The sequence below is a fragment of the Hevea brasiliensis genome, unplaced genomic scaffold (assembly GCF_030052815.1).
Source record: "Hevea brasiliensis isolate MT/VB/25A 57/8 unplaced genomic scaffold, ASM3005281v1 Scaf303, whole genome shotgun sequence".
NCBI lineage: Eukaryota > Viridiplantae > Streptophyta > Magnoliopsida > Malpighiales > Euphorbiaceae > Hevea > Hevea brasiliensis.
This window is the reverse complement of record NW_026614811.1, coordinates 13,982-34,817: the sequence shown is the minus strand read 5'-3', so window position 1 is coordinate 34,817 and position 20,836 is coordinate 13,982. Positions and strand designations below refer to the sequence as shown.

General features: G+C 29.9%; 1 protein-coding gene across 1 annotated transcript; it reads left to right on the top strand.

Annotated features, from left to right (window-relative positions):
• Positions 1 to 3,740: 3,740 nt before the first annotated feature.
• LOC110671408 (ATP-dependent DNA helicase 2 subunit KU70) lies at positions 3,741 to 19,110 on the top strand. The gene is made up of 19 exons (XM_058142004.1): positions 3,741 to 3,904; positions 4,003 to 4,080; positions 5,359 to 5,475; positions 5,764 to 5,878; positions 7,041 to 7,146; positions 7,278 to 7,395; positions 7,514 to 7,597; positions 7,715 to 7,773; positions 8,330 to 8,463; positions 8,572 to 8,615; positions 9,529 to 9,605; positions 9,992 to 10,139; positions 11,636 to 11,697; positions 13,863 to 13,923; positions 15,847 to 15,939; positions 16,018 to 16,138; positions 16,804 to 16,906; positions 17,046 to 17,232; positions 18,772 to 19,110. Exons 1-19 carry the CDS (start codon positions 3,839 to 3,841, stop codon positions 18,883 to 18,885), a joined length of 1,887 nt encoding a protein of 628 aa, XP_057997987.1. The 5' UTR covers positions 3,741 to 3,838; the 3' UTR covers positions 18,886 to 19,110.
• Positions 19,111 to 20,836: the final 1,726 nt, after the last annotated feature.

Below are 20,836 nucleotides of genomic sequence, written 5' to 3'. Positions count from 1 at the left end.
TCGATAGTAGTGAGACAGAAAGCAAGAAAAGCAAGGGAAAAATGGATGATGGCGGCATTGCAATGGATTCCAAGGCCACCAAATGAGCTCCACATGCTGCATGCTTAAACTGTAACTGATGCATAATCTTATATTAGAGAGGTCAACCTCTTCTAGCTATCTTAGAAGTTAGCTCTCAATAACAAGTATGAGGTTGTTGTATGTTGCTACTGTTTGCTTATGTTTTAGTGGAGAAAGACCTTTGTCTTTCTGTGTGCGTAGGTGTGAAATAATTTAATTTGGCTTTGGAATGTTTGATGAGTAGTTGGTGTTGTTTACATGCAAGTTGTTAATTTCTATGACATATATTTTTTGTAGGGAAATTTTTATACATACCCGAGTTATCGTGTGTTTAAGATATAAAGTGTATAGTACGACGCATATATTATCGCACTTATAAATATATAAGGCTAATGTGACAGACAAGATTTAAGTATGTTTTCCTATTTTTATATGTTATTTAGTGTAGTGGCATATTTTCATAATATTTAAATTATTTTAAAGAATGTTGACTTATTAAAAAAATAATGAGATAAATAAATTATGAAATAATTGCTTAAATATTATAAAAAAAATAAAATTCTAAGTGTGTAATGAAATTAAAAAATAAATAAATCAAGCAAAATATGTAATAATTATTTGACATGAGTAGTTTGTCACTTTTATCTCTTAAGTAAAATCGAGTTTTCAATCCTCATGGATAGAGATAATGTTCGTTGGGAACGCTTTACTTCTTAATGGGCTAACCCAGCACAAGCAAAATTAGTCTGATCCAATATATATGCGTGAAAGTCATTTTTTTATAAAATTTAGGTGCATTTTTATGTATTTATCTGTAATTTATTTTATACATTCTCTCTATATATATAATGCCATTTTAATGCCTGATTTGTTACACAAAAGATTAAAATTTAAAATTTGATAATTCTATTTTCTTTAAAAATTTATAAAATAAAAAATATTAAATTAATCAGATTAAAAAGTTAAGAGACCTACTTGATTATGAACTAAATTGAAAGGCAATATATATTTTATTTTTTTTAAGTGAAAGCAATGTTGACTTTAGAGTATGAATTTAGGGGTGAAATTTGGCTTTTGGTGAAGTTCAATAAAACATTATTTAAGCTAAGAAAGTTTAAGGGATGAAGTCTAGTGATTTCAAGTATTCATTAAATTAAGCTCTAATATGAAAAGTTAAAATTTAAGTAAGCACTGTATTAACTTGATTATATTTTTATTTACAATTATTCTGTTTATTTTGTGAAAATATATTTTTTTTAAAAATATTTTTTATTATTTAAAATACTTAATAAAAAATATTTTTATGATTAAAGAGAAAATTAAATCATTTTTAAATATGTACCAATAATTTAATATTATAATTAAATAATTAAATTTTTTTAAAAAAATAATTTTTATGAAAAATATTATTTATATATAAATTATTTCTGTAAAATAAATGAACCCAAATAACAAAAAAATATACATAAATTTTCCTATAAACTAGTTGAGAAAATTTTATTTTATGTCAAGAGATAGATTTGAATTTTCATTTCATATTTAAAAAAGAAAAAAAAAAGTTGTGAAGGGCTCATAAAGATATATTTTTGCCACTTCACTTGAATTATAATTAATGGTCAGTTAAGCAATTTTAAGGGCCATTGAAAGACACATTAGAAAGTGTTTCGGAGTCACATTTACCCTTTGTTTGTTTTGAGTGAAAGGAAAAGAAGGGAAATGCAATTTTTCAATTTTCCTTTATTTAGATATAAGGTTGTATTTATTTTATAATTTTTTTTCATATTTTTTAGTATTTAGAGTATTTAGGAAAATAATATAATAAAAAATATTTTCCTTATTGAATAGAAAACTAAGTTATTTTTGAAAGAAATGACTTTTTCTTTTAAAAAGAAAAAAAGAGAGAAAGTTCATAATTTCACGAGAGAAAATTATTTTTTATTTTTTAAATTTTGATAATTTTATTAAAACATAAAAATAATTATATATATATATAATATAAATATATGTAATTAATTTGATATTATAAATAAATAATTAAAAAATTTTCATGAAAAATATTTTTTTAGAAAATATTTACAATGAAAAACATTTTTATATACAATTAAGTTATTTTTCACAAAACAAATGAGCGAAATAGATGAGAAAAATGAGGAGAAATAAAGAGAAATTATAGCTCTGTTTATTTAATAGAAAATATTTTTTTGAAATATATTTTTTATTTTTTGCATTTTTTTTTGTGTTTGGGGCATTTGTGAAATAAGTGAATAAAAAATATTTTTTCAATAAAAAAAAGTTCATCATTTTTTAGAAAGTTATTTTTAGAACTTTAATAATATTATTAAAATATAAAAATATTAATACATGCATGATATATAATATGTACCATTAATTTATTATTATAATCAAATAATAAAAATATTTGTAACATTTTTTTTATATAAGTATTTTCTAGAAAATAAATACAGCCTATATTTTCAAATTTCCCTTTATTAACCAAAACATTTCTCTATAATTTGTAGTGAAATGGAGAAAATGAAACGAATTTCATACTATTTATATTTAACTTACTTATGCATTCTTAATATCTACTTATAGTAATTAATTAATTCTATAAAAAGAGAAATTTATTTCTCTATTATTTTAGTAAAATATCTAAATAATAGAAAGAAAATTTAATTGTTTTCCTTTTTAATTTTTTAAAATTTCATCTACACAATTACCGATCCAAATAAAGGTGTTTGAATTAGCGCCACGTTAATTAACCTCTTTTCGATAAGAAGTTAGCAGTACACTAGACATTACAATCAGATTAATTATAATTAAAATTTATATTAATTATAACTGGAATTGACTTATGCAGAATAATTAAATACAAATAAATAATAAAATAATATAGAAATACAATTGACTTAATATTGATAAAAAGATTTTAAGGCCTCAACTGTAAAATAATTTTACAGACTCTGGCCTCAACCTTAACACACGGTTTTTCATTTTTTTATCAGTAAAAACTAAAAAAATTTTAACCCAGTTAATTTATAATGATATGGCTAGTATATTGATGTTAATTAAAAAAAATAAAATCTTATTGGTGATATGGTCCACTTAAATTAAAATTTAATTCCTTAATTAATTATCAAGAAGGAAAATAATTTTATTGAAATGAAAACAATAATTGAAAATCCAAAATTTTCATATGTTGAATTATTTAAACTTAAAAATATTTAAAAGTTTAAATAATTATATATTTAATTAAAGTATTTATAAGTAACTAATAATTAATTGATGTATTTGATAAAAAAATATTTTATAAACATATTTAATGTTAAAATGATTAAAAATATATTAAATAAAAATTTTGATAAAATTTTAAAAATTAAATAAAATGATATAATAAAATATTTGATCAAATTAATTTATAAATATGTGATTTATAAATATTAAAATAAAAATTCAATCCTTTACTTTATTTTTAAATTTATAAATTTAAAATTTTTTTAAAAATAAATAAATTAATTTATTTTTAAAACTTATAAATTATGTAATACAAACATGAATTGCATCATAAAAATTTATAAACTTTTTATTTGAAAAAGTTCATTTTTTCAATGGGTCATGGGCTTTTCCTCCACCACCGGTTCACCGTTCCATAGCTTGCCCGGCACACTTCCCAAAAACCAAAAAAAAAAATGCTAAACTTTCGAATTTCGATGGTCTTTAAAAATGAGGCGGGTGCACTGCGCAAACGCAGAAGTCTTTCCTTAATTCCTGTTCGAGAATGGAGTTGAACCCTGACGACATCTTCAAAGATGACGAAGACGATTCCGATTCTGAGTTCTATCAGGTCTCCTTCAAATGCCTCTGTCAACAACAACAAATATAACTATATATGCTCTATTTTCAAGCAAAATTAATTGTAATTGCTTAACTTTTACTTTGCAGCAAAGAGAATCCTCCAAAGAATTCGTCGTCTACCTCGTCGATGCTTCTCCCAAAATGTTTAGCACCACTTGCCCTGGCGTTAGTTTCCACCTCTCTCCAAATTTTGCTGCATTCTTTTTTATTTTGGAAGAAAATAAAATTATGCATATATTAATTTTGGGTTTCTTACTCCAATTATGTGTGACATAGTAAAATAAATTGGGAAGAAACTAATGCTTGTTGTTTAAAATTATTTGTTTGCTTCAATTTTACTAGTAATTTTAATTTTGGAAGCTTATAATAGTTTTACTCTCTCTCTCTCTGTTTTTCTTGTTTAATTATGTGTGTAGGTTCATTGCTTTTAGGTCATGTTTGCTATGAGGCAGTTGTAATGTTATTATATTGCATATTTAATGCTGCCCCACTAGTACCACCACTAACTCCACCACTCTCACACTGTCACCACAACCATGAACCACCATTTAACAACCACTTAGCTAACACTATTACCACCGCCCCTTAGCCACCACCATTGCTATCACCTACCACAACCATCACTTAGTTATTATTATCACTTGATTGTCAATCACTGCAGCCATTACTAATAATTTATTATTAACACCATAAATAAATTAAATATTAAAATAAAAATTATCATTACATTACTTGTATTTTTATTTTGCAACAAAAAATAGCAACATAATGAAATTACATTACATTGTAATTTTGAGTTTATTTTATAATTGATCACATTGCATTGCATTATGCTTTACCAAATGTAACTTTAGTAATAGTTTAATTCGATAGTTGATTTGGTGATGGTTTAATTTGTGTTGCTAGTCTATAACTAGTTAACTAAATTTTTCATTAGAGTCTGCTGCTGTTAAAGTTTGTTTCAGTTTGAATCTGAATTAATTTCTGTGCATAAATACTGAGTATACTTGTAGTTCATGGATCCTTGATGTGGATGTGTATTGTGTGGTGTGCGACAGGAAGGCAGTTTTGTGGCATTTTATTACCTTAATTCTTGATGACAAAATATTCTATGCTACTGCCGGTTGTAGGGTTCTTCATGAAATTACCCCTAGCTTGTGAAATGGGATCCTATATTGAATGGAAATGAGAATGTCCATGTGTCTTGCTTGGTAAATTAGTTTTTCCCCTTCCTCAACCCTAACTTTATGGGTTCAAAGTGCTACTAAAGCATGGGATAAGTTAAAATTACTAGATCAGTCCAGTTTAGTGATTCTTGGTCAAATTGGTTGCTTTTCATGTGCTATGCATGAATATTCAGATTTCAGACATTAGAAAAAGCTGTCACCGTTTGTCTTTGGGATGTAATTTTTTTGACATTTCTTGGTTTATCAATATTGACAGGAAGATCAAAAGAATGAAACTCATTTCCACATTGCTGTCAGTTGTATAGCACAATCTCTGAAGACTCAAATCATTAATAGATCATATGATGAAGTTGCGATCTGCTTCTTCAACACTGTAAGATGCTGGTCTGATGGTTGAATATGGTGAAAATCTTGTTTTCTTGAATAATTCCATTTTGGCAGGGTGTTATATATTGAGCTATTTTAAGTGTTTCATCTCTACATACCTTTACTTTCTATATCAAAATTCTGTCACTGAATGTTTCTCTTTGCAATCTTTTCTTCTTCCGACATTCAGATTTGGATTGTTCAATATTAGGATATTATAATAATTATGATGCTAAGATGTTATGACTTATCACTTGTCAGATTGAGTTCATCCTTTTATTGTGAATCGTTGCAGAGGGAAAAGAGAAATTTGCAAGACGTAAATGGTGTTTTTGTATACAATGTTGTTGAAAGGGAGTATCTAGACAGGCCAACTGCAAGGCTTATAAAGGATTTTGATTGCATAGAGGGTAAGGGTTTCTTCCTTTCTATCTTTCTTCTTTTTCTTCTTCTTTTATTTCTTCTTTTCTTTTCTTTTTGATGGAGGGACTATAATTTCTTTTCTTTTTTCTCCTTGAGGAATGTTGAACTTATTTTTGTAAGTTTAATCTTGGGCCAATAATCCCATAAATGGTGAACTTTGGAAAGTTATCTTGGACATAAATCAATAACAATTTTACGCCAGGGGAAAAATATCATGCCAGGATGTTTGTGTCTATATTGAGCTAATACTAGAATTGGTATGTTAAAATTGCTGGGCAAGCAGATTAGTATTTCAATTATTGACTGCAGTCCTTTTGCACGTCTCTAACCCTTTAATCGTCTCTTATCGCTGTCTGTATGTCTGTATCTTTATGTGCAAAACTACAATATTTAGAGGTTTGAAGCCTTGTATGGATACCCACATATGTTATGATTCTGATCCCTGTATATAAATGCTGCGATTATAAACAACTCTAGGATTTATGAGATTATTGTCCCTTTAATCTTTTGTTTAATTATTTTCTTCTGTCATTCAAAGGAAGGTTATTGATTGAAAATGATGGTAATGCTTAACTTCATTGAATTGTATAATGTTTCAGTTTCTGCAAATTCTTGTTCCAAGGGAATTTGACATTTGGTGCTTTCTTTTCAAATTTCAATTATTTGATTTTCCACTATGCATATGAGGTTGAATGGACTATTATATTACATCAAAGCTCAACAAAGCAGTAGCTGTCTTGCAGTTTTTTTTCCTCTCATTTTATTTTAATGAATGTCTCATTACTCTCTGCTTTAGTTTCTGTGAATTACTCATGTAACTTGTGAGGGCTCTGTTTGTCCAATTAATTGACAGTTTGTTTTGGATGTTGTTTGAGTTTGAATGGTTCTAATTTTACTTTACTTTTCGTCAGTGAAACTGTTAGTTTATTAGAAAGAACTTGGGGATTTATGCATTCACAAATTAGAAATATTGAGAATTTAGTGACAATTTTTCATGTATTTCTTACTATCTCCTGCTCTCCTCTATTAAGGAAAAAACAATTCATTGTTTCATTCATAATAAAAGGATTTTAAGTTTGATCAATTGCCTCTTTGACGAATGGATCTTTGTTTTGAAAGTCTATTTGTTTTCAACTGCTTTTGCTGCAGAATCTTTCATGAAAGACATTGGCTGTCAGTATGGCATTTTGTCTGGGTCTCGGGAGAATTCCCTTTACAATGCTCTTTGGGTGGCACAAGCACTTTTGCGTAAAGGGTAATCCAAAAATTTCACCATTTTATTTCTTTTTGAATTTCTCTTCTTAACTGGAGTGCTATATTCTTTTTGTTCTTTGAAATATCTCTGTGCACACTGTTTGCTTATGTTAAGTAATAAACTTATCTCAGATCCTCAAGAACTGCTCGTACAACGATACTTTTGTTTACAAATGAAGATGACCCTTTTGGAAGTATCAAGGGTGCAGCAAAAGCAGATATGACGAGAACCACACTGCAGCGAGCTAAAGTAGGAACTGCTATTTAATGTTACTTTTCATTGCTTTATGTTTCAATGGTCTTTGTAAGAGCACATTTTTGCTGGAGAAATTTCATTATTAGATAATGTGTTTGGTGCTCTTTTTCAGGATGCACAAGATCTTGGGATTTCAATTGAACTTCTCCCCTTAGGTCGGCCTGATCAGGAGTTCAATGTTTCACTCTTTTATGCTGTATGCCCATATCTAAATACATCATTTGATCTCATTGTTGGTTCATATGTACATCATTTAATTCCTTTGGTCGTTTAAGTTGAGAGACATTTGATAAAAAATTTTATGTGTTTTCAGCAATTGATTGGATTGGAAGATGATGATGCCGCTCAATTTATGCCCTCTGCAGGACAAAAGTATGCAGTTTATTTTTATATTTATTTAATTTTAATTTTCTTATTCCAATCACAAGGACCATCACATTATGTAATCTGACATTGCTAAATTTCATCATGTTCTGACTTTTTAGCTTTTAGAATTGCTCAAGTCCCATATCTTGTACAACATGACTTTGCATCAACTGCTTAGACCCTGGTTAGCGACATGTCAATGTGATAAACACATTAAAGATCTTGTTGTGAAGAACTGAATACTTAAAATTCCCAATCCTGAAGGCCTGTTCTTCAACACTCCTCCATGATTCCTTGTTTATCCATTTAATGTTTCACTTTTCAAGAAGAGTTGATGGCTGTCATAATTTGTATTTTGGTAGGATTATCAAAACATAATATGATTTTTTTTTCTTTGACTGAGATATGTATATTTTTTTTTATTATCTAGTGAAGTGATAAAGAATTCGATATCAGACGTAATACTGAAACCAGTCAATATTGAATCTGGAATCTCAATCTTTAAGTTTTGCACGCTCATGATATCTTCCTTTTCAAATATGTTTCTATATTCTAATTTCAGATTGGAAGATATGAAAGATCAACTGAGAAAACAAATGTTCGCAAAGCGCATAGTAAGAAGAATCACTTTGTTAATTGCAAATGGTTTGTCAATTGAATTGAATACGTATGCTTTGATACGTCCAACTACACCAGGTACACATGCTCTCATTTTTCATACTATCTGCTTGTGAATGCTTTTGCATTTTATCTTTTAATACTTGGTAAGTGGTAACAATTTGTATCCATGCTTTTGACTCCTAGGGGCAATTATGTGGCTTGATTCTGTTACCAATCGTCCTCTAAAGGTAATGCCAAACTGTCAAATGACATTTTATTTTGCATACATGCATTTATCTATCTATAATATATTTAAAGTTAGAATGGAGGGAGGCATGCATGCTTAAAAACCTTTATAAACTCCTATATAGATACTTAACTAATTTATCCTTCTATGTATTTGGCACTTCAAAGTTTTGTTGGTGTCACCCATATATAGTGAAATATTCATTAATGATGAAGTGCCAACAAAATATATAGATTATAAAAAAGGGTAGCAGTTTGAAATTTTGTGCATATAAATGCAGCCTGAGGTATAGATGGTAGATATGATTGTTACTTTTAAAATTTTTTTTTTTTAATTTTTAGGCCGAAAATGTATCCAAAAGCCCTTCTACTTTAGCTAAATGCATAAATAAGTCCATCTTTTAGCGTGTTCAATTGGCCATGAGGCCAAATTGGACCTTAAACTTGTAGCCCATAGTCAGTTTAGTGCTTATATTTCAATTAGAGCCAATCAAACGCCCAAACTTACTGGTAATAATCTATTTTTATTAGTAAGTTTGAATGTTCAATGCAACATGCTTGATCGTTTGGATTTGTCTTATGGTATTATGGTTTTCACATAGTACTTAATTTCCCTCTGTAAGTTTCTTGTTTTTGCGATTTTTATATACTTTCTACTTTTACTGTAAGGTTGTCAAAATGATTTTACTTATTTCTAGTTCTCCAGGAAAAGAGAGAATTCTGATTTTGAACTTATTGCCATTTTTGTTGCCAACTCTTTGTAAAATCTTGTAATAAGGAAAATTTTTTATTAGACATACATTATGGGTTGCCCTACTTTCTAAATTAGAATTTTATTTTATTCATGTCATTTTATTGTTTTAGATTTCAGATTGACATGGTAAGAACTATATTTTAATTAGTTTGTTTTTGTAGACGGAACGATCTTTCATTTGTGCAGATACGGGTGCATTGATGCATGAACCAACAAAGCTCTCTCAATCTTATAAAAAGTAAGTTGGTCTGTCTTTTGTTGATTATGTTACTTGTGATGTGTGCTGACAATTTCTCTCCCCTCTCTCTCTGTCTGTGTGTGTGTGTGTGTGTGTGTGTGTTCGTGTGGACATGTCTATTAAAATGAACCTGCTGCCTTTTCCTTTTCCTTTCCTTGCTTCATGATTTTTTTTTCTTATATGTTGGTTTCTTGTTCTTTGGGTTAACTTTTCTAATTTTCTTTTTTTTTTTTTCCCAAGTTGTTTGCTTATATATTGATGATCGTGTGCTTCTCTTTACTCATGTTATTAGGGATGTAAAATCAGAATAAAGTTACCATCTAGTGCTGTGAAATCATGTTGTCTGCTGGGATTTTCAGCCTAATTATTGAATCTTTATTCTTTAGTGAGAATATTATCTTCTCTGTGGAGGAATTATCAGAGATAAAAAGAGTTTCAACTGGACATCTTCGTCTTCTTGGATTCAAGCCATTAAGTTGCTTGAAAGATTATCACAACCTGAGGCCTTCAACATTTGTTTTTCCCAGTGACAAGGTTCTTTCTTTTCCCTCTCTTGGTTCTTCTCTTTGTACAGATATCAATTTGTTGTTGTTTTATCTTTGCTTTTATGGTTGCTTTTTTTTTTTTTTTTTTTATGGCTAGGTGTGGTTCTATATTGTTGTGAATTCTTATGCAGTGTTTGTTGCTTTACATCTTAGTCTTAGACCCTCATGACATCATTTAACATAATACAATTTGAGCCATCTTCTATGTATATATATCTCTCTCTCCCACCCTTTTCCCATCCTTTGTTTTGTATAATCATAATTAAAAAATTTGAATTTTTAATTCTTTTTTCTGTTAATAACCTTTTAGCACTCTATTTAACTCAAATTATGCACTGAAGCTTTGACATATTCTATGCATCTTATTACCAACCTGAGGAAAAAAAGGATATTAATAAAGGTTGCCCAGCCTATAAAATCCAGAATCTTAGTGCCTCTGTTAATTTTAGTCTTACTTTTCGATTTTGTCAATCTTAACTTGAAAGTTGAAATATTTGAGCTGATTGTTTTGTCAATCTTTTGATTGATTTTTTCTCAAGGTTTGTTTCATTTTGTTTGTGGATATTTGAAAATTAAGAAGATGCAAATTGATTTCTCATTTTGCTTTGATAACCATATACTCTTTGTTTATGATTTTAAATACATGGAAAATTGACAGTGTGATAAATATTGGACAACTTAGCATGTCGCATGGGGTATAATTGACAGTGCGTTTAAAAATCATTACCTAAAGTTTAGTCTATAATTGAAACATGGACCTAAAACTAACAAAACTGCTGTTGTTTTATATGTAAAATGATCAAATAGGCATCCCACTTCTCTTAGATGGGGAATAAATAATCTATCTGAAGGGTTTCAGCTGAAGAAAAGGACAAGATAAAGTGTTTTTTTTTTTTTTTTGGGTACTAATACTTGTTTTTATTACATTACTCCCCTTTGTTCTCCAAATTCCAACATAATCAATCATTAAAAAAGGAGTTTAAAACTTAAAAATGCGACCAATGTAATTGAAATGGTAGTTACATGGTACCTCGTCAGATGATTGCGTAAATGGCTTTTGTGTAAAAGTAAATGGATCCTATATGATGATATTCCATTAGAAATAAACACATTATACTATTATACGTGGATGGTGTGGGACAAAAAATTCTAATTTGTTTAAGTATAATACTGCATTAGAATATGTGAGGCAGACTTTAGAAGCTGATGTAACTTTAGCTTTATAGTTTGTTTGAAAATGGCAATTAATGTATGTTACTAATTGTGCTCAAACTAATTTGAATAATACATACATATTAGTTTGTGGGCATATTACTACATGCACATTACTGGTTAGTAGAAAAATGCTTATAAACTAACACAAACAAGTAATACATTTTGTGTTTCATAGGATTATATGTGATATTCTTATAATCTTGGCTGGTATATGTATTTTGAAAAGACACTGTTGTATACTTTATCTGATTCTTTTGATTTTGGTTGTAGGAAGTGGTTGGTAGCACTCGCATTTTCATTGCTTTGCATAGATCCATGTTGCGGCTTAATCGGTTGGTGTCTCTTATGCTTTTACTATAGTATTATTCCTTGAACTTGATTATTGTGTGCCTTTGATATGATTTTTTTTTTCTTTTTTTGTGTAAAACATTCATTTTATCTTTCTATGGTCTAACCATGATTTTCCCCTCTAACATGATAGATATCAGTGTTAATTCATTCCTTCCCTCTCTTACTTCAATATGGATGGAACATCCACTTGTAACTGGAGAAATCCCAGTTGAAGCACTAGATAGTTGGGATTGTAGAAAATTCATATTTATTACTGCAACTTTGTAGTTTTAATATCATTTGCTGAGGCACTGGTTAATTATCTTCACTTTCATCTTTTCGAAACTAGAATTTAGAAAATAAAAATGATAATACACAAGAGGGCTTGTATGCATCTAACTCAGAAGACCTCATTTATTTCATCTACTTGATTATGATGACATTTTCTTGCATGGTTTTTATATTATCTTTGTATACTTCAGTCTTGTGAGGGTTGTGAAGTTGTGAAAATAAGCTGTCACATCTATTCATGGACATGAACTTTCTATTTCATTTTTCTACTGAAAGCAGTTAATTGCATTTATGAAATATTAAATAAAATACCATACTATAAAATAAATGCAACCTATGATATTAAAATAGGAAAGGGGTAGACACGAGATTTTCTGATCTCAATTGGATTACACCAAGGATCAGCTATAAGTCCTTACCTTTTTACATTAGTTTTAGATGAATTGATGAAACATATACAAGAGAGTATTCCTTGATGCATGATGTTTGCGGATGATATTGTTCTGATAGATGAGACGCGAGAAGGAGTCAATAGAAAGCTAGAGTTTTGGAGAAGTACTCTAGAGTCAAAGGGCTTTAAGTTAAGTAGAACAAAGACAGAATACATGCATTGCAAGTTCAGTGAAGGCCAAACTGGTGATAGGGAAGGAGTTAGTTTGGATGGAGTGGTACTGTCCCAAAGTAATCACTTTAAATATCTCGGCTCAATCCTTCAAGTAGATGGGGGATGTGAGGAGGATGTTAGTCATAGGATTAAAGCCGGATGGTTGAAGTGGAGACGTGTCACGGGAGTTTTATGTGATCGCAAGATTTCCAATAAGTTGAAAGGAAAATTTTATCGTACAGCCATACGACCGGCTATGTTATATGGTAGTGAGTGTTGGACATTGAAGGAGTCGTATGCGTCTAAGATAAGAATTGCAAAGATGAGAATGTTAAGGTGGATGAGTGGCCATACTAGACTAAATAAAGTCCGTAATGAGAGTATTAGAGAAAAGGTAGGAGTGGTACCAATTGAGGATAAGTTGAGAGAAGGGAGATTGAGGTGGTTTGGTCATGTGAAGCATAGACATATGGAGGCTCCAGTTAGACAAGTAGAGCACATTAGGTTAGAGGATAGAAAGAAAAAAAGGGGTAAACCTAAATTGACTTGGAGGAGAGTAGTACAACATGACCTAGAAGTATTACAAATTTCTGAGGATTTAACCCAAAATCGTTTAGAGTGGAGAAAGCGAATCCATATAGCCGACCCCAAATTTTTGGGATAAAGGCTTAGTTGAGTTGAGTTGAGTTGAGTAGAGTTTGGAGGTTGGGGTGGAAGGGACATTTATGTGCAAGTGCAACCACCATAAAGGTTGTTATTTATATTAAGTCCATCAATAGCTGCATGTACAAATGTGATTGTTGCTTAAAGCTTTGGCAATGAATGCACCAGCTCAACAATTTGTTGTTAGTACTTGCGTTTTCTATTATTGAATACATTTTCCCTTGAAAGTAAACACAACATTCTTCTCATTTGTGGAATAGATTTGGTTTTTCTTGACCATAAGGAGATTTACTAATAGTAAGGTGATAGATTGCAATAACAAGCTGGGCAAGAGCCAAAACATATGAGCAACCTAGCAATTATTCTGAAGGAACTGGAAATTTAGTCCATAGGTTTCAAGTTTAATTTCTAAAAGTTCAAGATTGAAAGTGTAACAAAGTGTTTTTCCCTCCTCCCAAGATTGCCATGCTGACTTGGAGTAGTAATATGCTTGTGGTTATACATATTTTTTTGATTGATGTTGAATTGTGTTTGGATGTGGACTTTTACCATATGCTTGATAGTAGTACAATTGCTTACGGTTTAGTTTATTCATATAATGTTTTGCAGTTTTGCTGTTGCATATTGTGGCAGCTCCTTTCATCCCCGATTGGTTGCCCTTGTTGCGCAAGTAAGATTTAGCTTTGTTGTGTGAATAGGCTTATATGGTGTTGCATTACGCTTATGATTATATGACTAGATAAATTAGTGACGGTCTGATTTGTTGCTTGCATCAATATGCCACCAATTATCTATTTATTATTTGCATACGCTACTACTGAATGATAATCTTAGCAACATTCTACTTGCTTCTGTATTTCTCTTCTTTTGACAAAACCCAATCAATTTATTGTTGTTAAAAAATGACTAAATTCGAGGAAGTTGGGTTAGTATCCATAGTTTGGGCATTGGTCCATAGTCCATACCTACTGGCTACTGTGACCCATTGGCAAGTAACTTATCTTGAGAATTTAAGAATTAGAAGAATAAGAAAGAAAGAAAGAAAGGGAGGGAAGAGAACTACAAGGACTGCATCTTTATTATTTGCACATCTGTAAAATAGAAGATTATATTTTTATTTACAAATCTCCTATAATTACTCTACTTAATTAGAAATATATATTCAACCTATTTAGGAATATAAATTCTATACTAAATAGGAATGTATAAAATATACCAACTCAATAGTAATATATAAATTATACCAACTAAATAGGAATATATAAAATATAAATATTGACTTTCTATAACACTTCCTCTTAAGTTGGAGCATGGAATTCATCGATTCCAACACTTCCCCTTGATGTGATTCTTATTGAAGCCAATAACTCCCACACAACAGAACCAGATTTAGAAACACATACACAAACAAAGGCACCGACACAAAGTACTAAAGCACAAAGTAACTCACAGGGTTGCACTTCCTTTCCAAAGGCGACACTGATGACATAGTAAAGGCACCTCTCAGGCTCCAGCCTCACTAGGCTCCAACTCTAGCGCCTGTGTAGGAGAGATGCAGGCGATATTCATTAGACCTTCACCTTATGCGCTTAGGCGTGTGCCTTGTTCTAGGCACTAGGCGCATCTTTTTTATTTTCACCTTTGGCGAGCACTTATATTGGCAAAAAATACTACCATTCAATGCGAAATTTGTCAATCTACCAGATTTTGATATTGACGTGCTAGGAAGTTTTGAAATGAGCATTGTTGGTGATAACTAGTCGCCAAAATCTCATCAAATCACTACACTGAGGATCGCAAACCTCCCATATTTCCATTTTCAACACTACTACTCTCTTATTATTTTTTTCCAAAAAAAAAATGTTGCATCTGCACCTATTCAAGATCTATGTAAAAGAAAAAGGAAAAACATCATCCATTGACTTGAGAACTAAATAATACTCCTTTAGTTCTTACAGATGAGGAAGATGATGAAGATATTAATTTTGAAGATGAGTATCAAGAGGATAAAGATATAGAAGAAGATGAAGAAGATTATAATGCTACTCTTGATGAAGATTGAAGAGTAGTTATTCTATGATTGCTTGACTTTAATTTTGAGACATTAAAAGACTATTCAAGTTTTAATATATTAATACTATAATGCTTATTAGTTATTATTATTTTTAGTTTTATGTTATTTGAAGTTTGATGAAATATCCATATTTATTTGACTTTTATGTTTTTTTTTTTGCGCCTCGCCTCGCTCAGGTGTGTGCCTGTGTTGTGCGCCAAGGCTCTAGGATCCCTTGGTGCCTTAGAGCGCCCTGAGCCTTTAATAACTATGGCTGATGAGGAAACATCAACACATGTAAATTTTGTTATGAAAGGAACACATGCTCAGTCCGTCAATGTTTCACTTTTAGCCTTTTTTTTTGAGTTTTATTTATGAAATAAACATGTGCTCAATCCATGCCGTTCAAATTGCATGATTTTGCAGGATGCATATTATTTTGAATTGAAATGTCCTGTGGGCTTCAATTGCTATTATGTGTGTTGGGTTTCATGGAATCTATAAAGTTGAAGCACATTAATCTGTTTGAAATTTTTACAGGATGAGATTATTAATGCTGGTGGTCAGGTTGAGCCACCAGGAATGTACATGATATATCTTCCATATACTGATGATGTCAGACTTATTGAAGAGGTAAGAACAATTATAGAGTTAATTTGAAATATATTATATAGTAATCATGTTAACAATTACATGTGTGCCTTTTTGCAGTTTCATTCAGAGTCAAATGTGAGAGTACCCCGTGCAACTGATGACCACATTAAAAAGGCTGCTGATTTAATTAAACGTACTTACTTGAAAGATTTTTCAGTATGCCAATTTGCTAACCCGGGTAAGTTGCCATATGTTACACATTTTACTCAGCAAGCACTTGTAAATGTCAAACTTTTTGTATAAACCTTTTTCTAAGAGCCTTTTATCAATCGCATGCTTATCAATTCAAGCAATTTTTTTTTCAGTAGAGTTCAAAAATAGCTTTAATGCTCTCTTTTAATGAATTGAATATATGAAGGAAATCACGTGTCTCCAGTTAAATAAAGAAAACATAAAAAATGGATAAGTATTGATTAGTGTATCTCCTTAAGCATGGCCCTAGCATGAACTGGCCCTTCAAACAACTCAATTGGCTGTGTTTGTGCATGGTAGCCAGGCTGTTTCACTGGGCAATAGCCCTTAATTATCACTGAGAGAACAATAATATATACAGTTATTGTCAGTAATACTTACAAACATGTAGAATTTTAAACGCAATGGATGCCATTTGATGTTAACATCAGCAATTTTTAAGCAATATGGGCGTTAGTAAGTTTGCATATGTTAAGTTAGTGCAATTGCTTTGTTCAAAATTTTTATATAGAGTTGCCGTTATATGCAATTATTAATTGTGTTATAGGTTTTTATTGAACTTCCTCAGCATTTATTCGTTAGCATGCATGGCATTATTCCCAGATTTTTGCCTCATTGTCCCACTGTATTTAACAAAATAATTTCTTACAGCTCTTCAGAGACACTACGCAATGTTGCAGGCACTTGCTCTAGAAGAAGAAGAGATACCAGACACAATAGATGAAACACTTCCTGATGAGGAAGGCATGGCTAGGTAAGAGTTTTAGCGTACAAGTTACAATCCTTTGGTCCTTTGGTTTATCTACCATTGGTCTGTCATGTGCCTTCTTATGTGGATTTTCTCAAAATGTTTGTTTATATGTTGGTTAATTTCTTCACATGTGTGGTCATAGGCTAGGAGTTGTTAAGGCAATAGAAGAGTTTAAGCTTTCTGTTTATGGTGACAAGTATGATGAGGAAAGCAACTCTGTGGGCAATGGAAAAGCAAATGAGGCCTCCAAAAAAAGGAAAGCAGCTGCTGAAAATGCTGCCAATGAGTCTGCAAATTATGACTGGGCTGACCTTGCTGACAATGGACAGGTGTGTTTTGTTGTTTCAATCCTTATAGTTTTGCATGAGCTCTTTGAAGTTGACTTGTTTGTGAGAAAACTTGAGTCGAGTCTTTAAAAGGAAGTTTTGGTTTTTAGAGAGGTTCTTGATTTTTTTAAAGCTTTTGAAGAGGAATTTTAGCAATTTTCCCAATCACCTTCATTAAATTAGTTGTCCACAAATTAATAAGCGATGCAGTCTATGTTCCTCTCTATATGCATGCCTGAGCACTAGTTGTGATCCAAGGGGGCAGAGCCAAGCTCCTTGAGAGGGGGCAAGTGCCCCCATCGAGATTTTAAATTCAAAATAGTGAGATTTTAAATTCAAAGTTTGTTCAGATTTTCTAAAATTGTTTTCATAAATATATATATTTTGTACTTGATGCCCCAAATGAAATTTAGTCAATGCCCTCACTGAAGTTTATTTTTAAGTTTTTCCCTAGTCCACATAAAATTTGATATATGAGATTTCTAATAGGCTTACATTTAATATGTACTTATAGTGTACATGTGATGAAGTAAAAAGAGTTTGTATTTAATATGAATACATTACTGACATATTTCAATTCATTGGTAATTGTTAATTTTTGTGCCTAATATATAATTAAAGATAATATATAAAATAAATATATTACTTTCTTTTTTTTTGTCAATTTTTCATGAGATTGTAATGATTTTTTTTTTGTTTTACACACACACACACACACACACACACACACATATATATAAAATTGAATTTGCTATATTTCATCTCAAGACAATGTTTAATAAAATTGAAATTGCTTAAAATTTTTCTACAATTTTATTTTATTGAAAATTGCATTTATTTACTTTTTAGAGTAATTATTTGTAAACAAAAGAAAAAAAATATTTTTTTTTTCAAATATTATATACAAAAGAAGAGATTTTTTGCCTCTACTAACCAAAATTCTTGACTTTGCCACTTTGGAAGGACCTCTTTGCAATTGTTCTTCTTCCTATAGTCATTCTAGTAGTAGGAAATTAAGTAATTTTTTATTTTTTTGGACCATTAAAAATTTTATCTTTTTGTAGTTGATTAGCAATTTTTCTATTTTGTTTCTCATTAGCAATGATGTGGCCTCTCTATTCTTCTTTGGCTTTTGTTTGGCTTCATTTTTGTCATATGAAATTTCTTAATGCTTATGTCTGGATGAAAGAATTTCAAAATAAGGTTTTGGAGATAATTGTAGTTTAAATTATTTGAATGAATCCCCAGACTTAATCTGTGATGGATTTGAAATCACACCTGCTCGTATGTACATTAATCTATTCTATCAAATGAAACGAATGTATTATCAAATTCATATATCTAAATTTTAAACCTCTGTCCACAATACAGGCATTAAAAGCTGGATGAAGATGGAAGTTTTGGTGAATTGCACATTAGGAATTCATATATAACAACACTTCATACTTGGGGTCAAATAGAATTAGTAATTTAGAAATTAGTGGTTTCAGCTTAGTAGCATTCTGAGTTATTAATCCCTTTCAATGGATTAATGTTTGGCAGTTGAAGGACTTGACAGTGGCGGAGTTGAAGCTCTACTTGACAGCGCACAATCTTCCTGTTTCTGGGAAAAAGGAAGCTCTGATCAGCAGAATATTAACTCACATGGGGAAGTGAGCAAGATCAGGCTAAGACCTACTTCTGTGATAACAGTGGTGCATTAAATGATAAGGTTTGAGATTTCTTCCCTGCAACATTATCCAAATGAGCAATCGGATTTGTCTTTTAGGAGCATCATCTATTCACTGCTGTATTTAAGTTCCCAGAAAATTTCTTCTAATTACATGGATAGCTGCTAAAAAATGCGTTATTTTGTAGTAAAAACTGAGGAATTTTGTTTCATATTTATATTTCAACTTTCAAGCCTAAAAACTTACGCTTTAACTTGAAGAGATATGAGAAGACACAGACCTTTTGGTATTTAGTGTAACGTTCTTGGTTCGGTGTGAAACCGAGAACAGCCTTGTGCATAAATATAAAAGAGCTGACAACATCACAAGTGGCACAAAAATGATGTTATCATTGCTCAATGTAAGAAGCATTAATATATCGAATCATTGATGTTAATATTAATAATTTGTTAATATTACGCAGGGTCGTTTACCAAAAAAATATTATTACTCAGGGTCGTTGTGTTTATATCTCAAGCTCACAAAATTCTGAACATCTCAATTACCAATGTTGTAATATTAATAGCTATACTACATATATAGAATGCATAGAAAATTGAAGAAGAGTACATAGAATGCCTGCAACACCAGATAACATAACAATCTAGATTTGAACAAATGAGATGGATACACTCATTACTATATTACTAAATTGTCGGGCTATATATTTAGGAGATGATTTTAGTAATTTAGAAAGACCTTAACTAATGAATACTGTCAATGGGTGGGTGTCACGACTTCTTTATAATGTTTATATTATGTAAATAATTCAAACTATTGACTAAATGTTGAAGAGAAAAAGTCTATAATAAATAAAATGTCGGTTTTTGAAATTGAATTGGTCATAATTCATATGATTCAATTGAATTATATAAAATAAAAAATAAACAAATGTAAACTATTAAAATAAATGCTATATTCACTTAAGTTTTCTTTTTAGTTATTTTTATAAGGGTAAATTATAATTTGATTTATGAAATTTGATAAAACTTATAATTTAGTAGCTACACTTTTAAAGCCAAGCAATTTGGTCTCTTAGTTGTGAAACCTATAGTTATTCTGTTTAATTTTCTATCAAATTTATTGTTACCTGTATCAAAATATTAAAATGCTTTTAACTTTAAATAATTTAGAACTTAAATAATTTAATTCATAAAATTTTGTGTTATAAATAAAATAGTTTAATAAAGGGATTATATTGTTTATAAAGTTTAAATTAAGGGATTATTTTGTTTATAATATAAAACTTTAGGGATTAAATCATTTCAATTGGAAAATATAGAGTGAAGGATATTTAGTCATTTTTGCTATAATTAACAATTAATAGACAGAAAATTAGATAGAGACTAAATTATAAATTTTATCAAATCTATGATATTAATTTTTTTTTTTTGGAAAATACAAGATTAGTAGTATTTTCTTCATCAAATTTTATGGATTAAATTATAATTTATGTTTTTATTATATGTTTTAGGTATGTATGGAATTTAAGTTTCCATTACAAGATTTTTTATCAATAAAAAACATGTTAATGAGTTATATATCATATTTTTCTTAAAAAAAAAAAAGATTTGAGTAAATTATGGCTTTAGTGTTTAAAAATATTTATATAATTATGGGTAACTTAGAATATAATTTTAAACATGTATTTTTATTGATCAATTTTTAAAATTATCAAGATTTGAGATAAAATTTTAAGGTTGTCAATAATTTTACTTTATGGTTTAATTATATATGCATTACGTATCCTACTTACCAAGAAAATAACACTTGCAAAAAAGTACTTTTCATTAGTTAATAAATTAAATAATTTTTTCATTAGAATTTTTTTTTTTACTTATATAAGGGAAATGAAAGATCTTGAATTTGAGATATTTATCCACCAAATATTGATAAAG

Bases quoted from the DNA above. Each gene is read 5' to 3' on its own strand.
- LOC110671408 (XM_058142004.1), top strand. From the start codon at position 3,839: ATGGAGTTGAACCCTGACGACATCTTCAAAGATGACGAAGACGATTCC. The intron at 3,905-4,002 runs GTCTCCTTCAAA...TTTACTTTGCAG, and splicing joins CCGATTCTGAGTTCTATCAG to CAAAGAGAATCCTCCAAAGA. The intron at 17,233-18,771 runs GTGTGTTTTGTT...AATGTTTGGCAG, and splicing joins ACCTTGCTGACAATGGACAG to TTGAAGGACTTGACAGTGGC.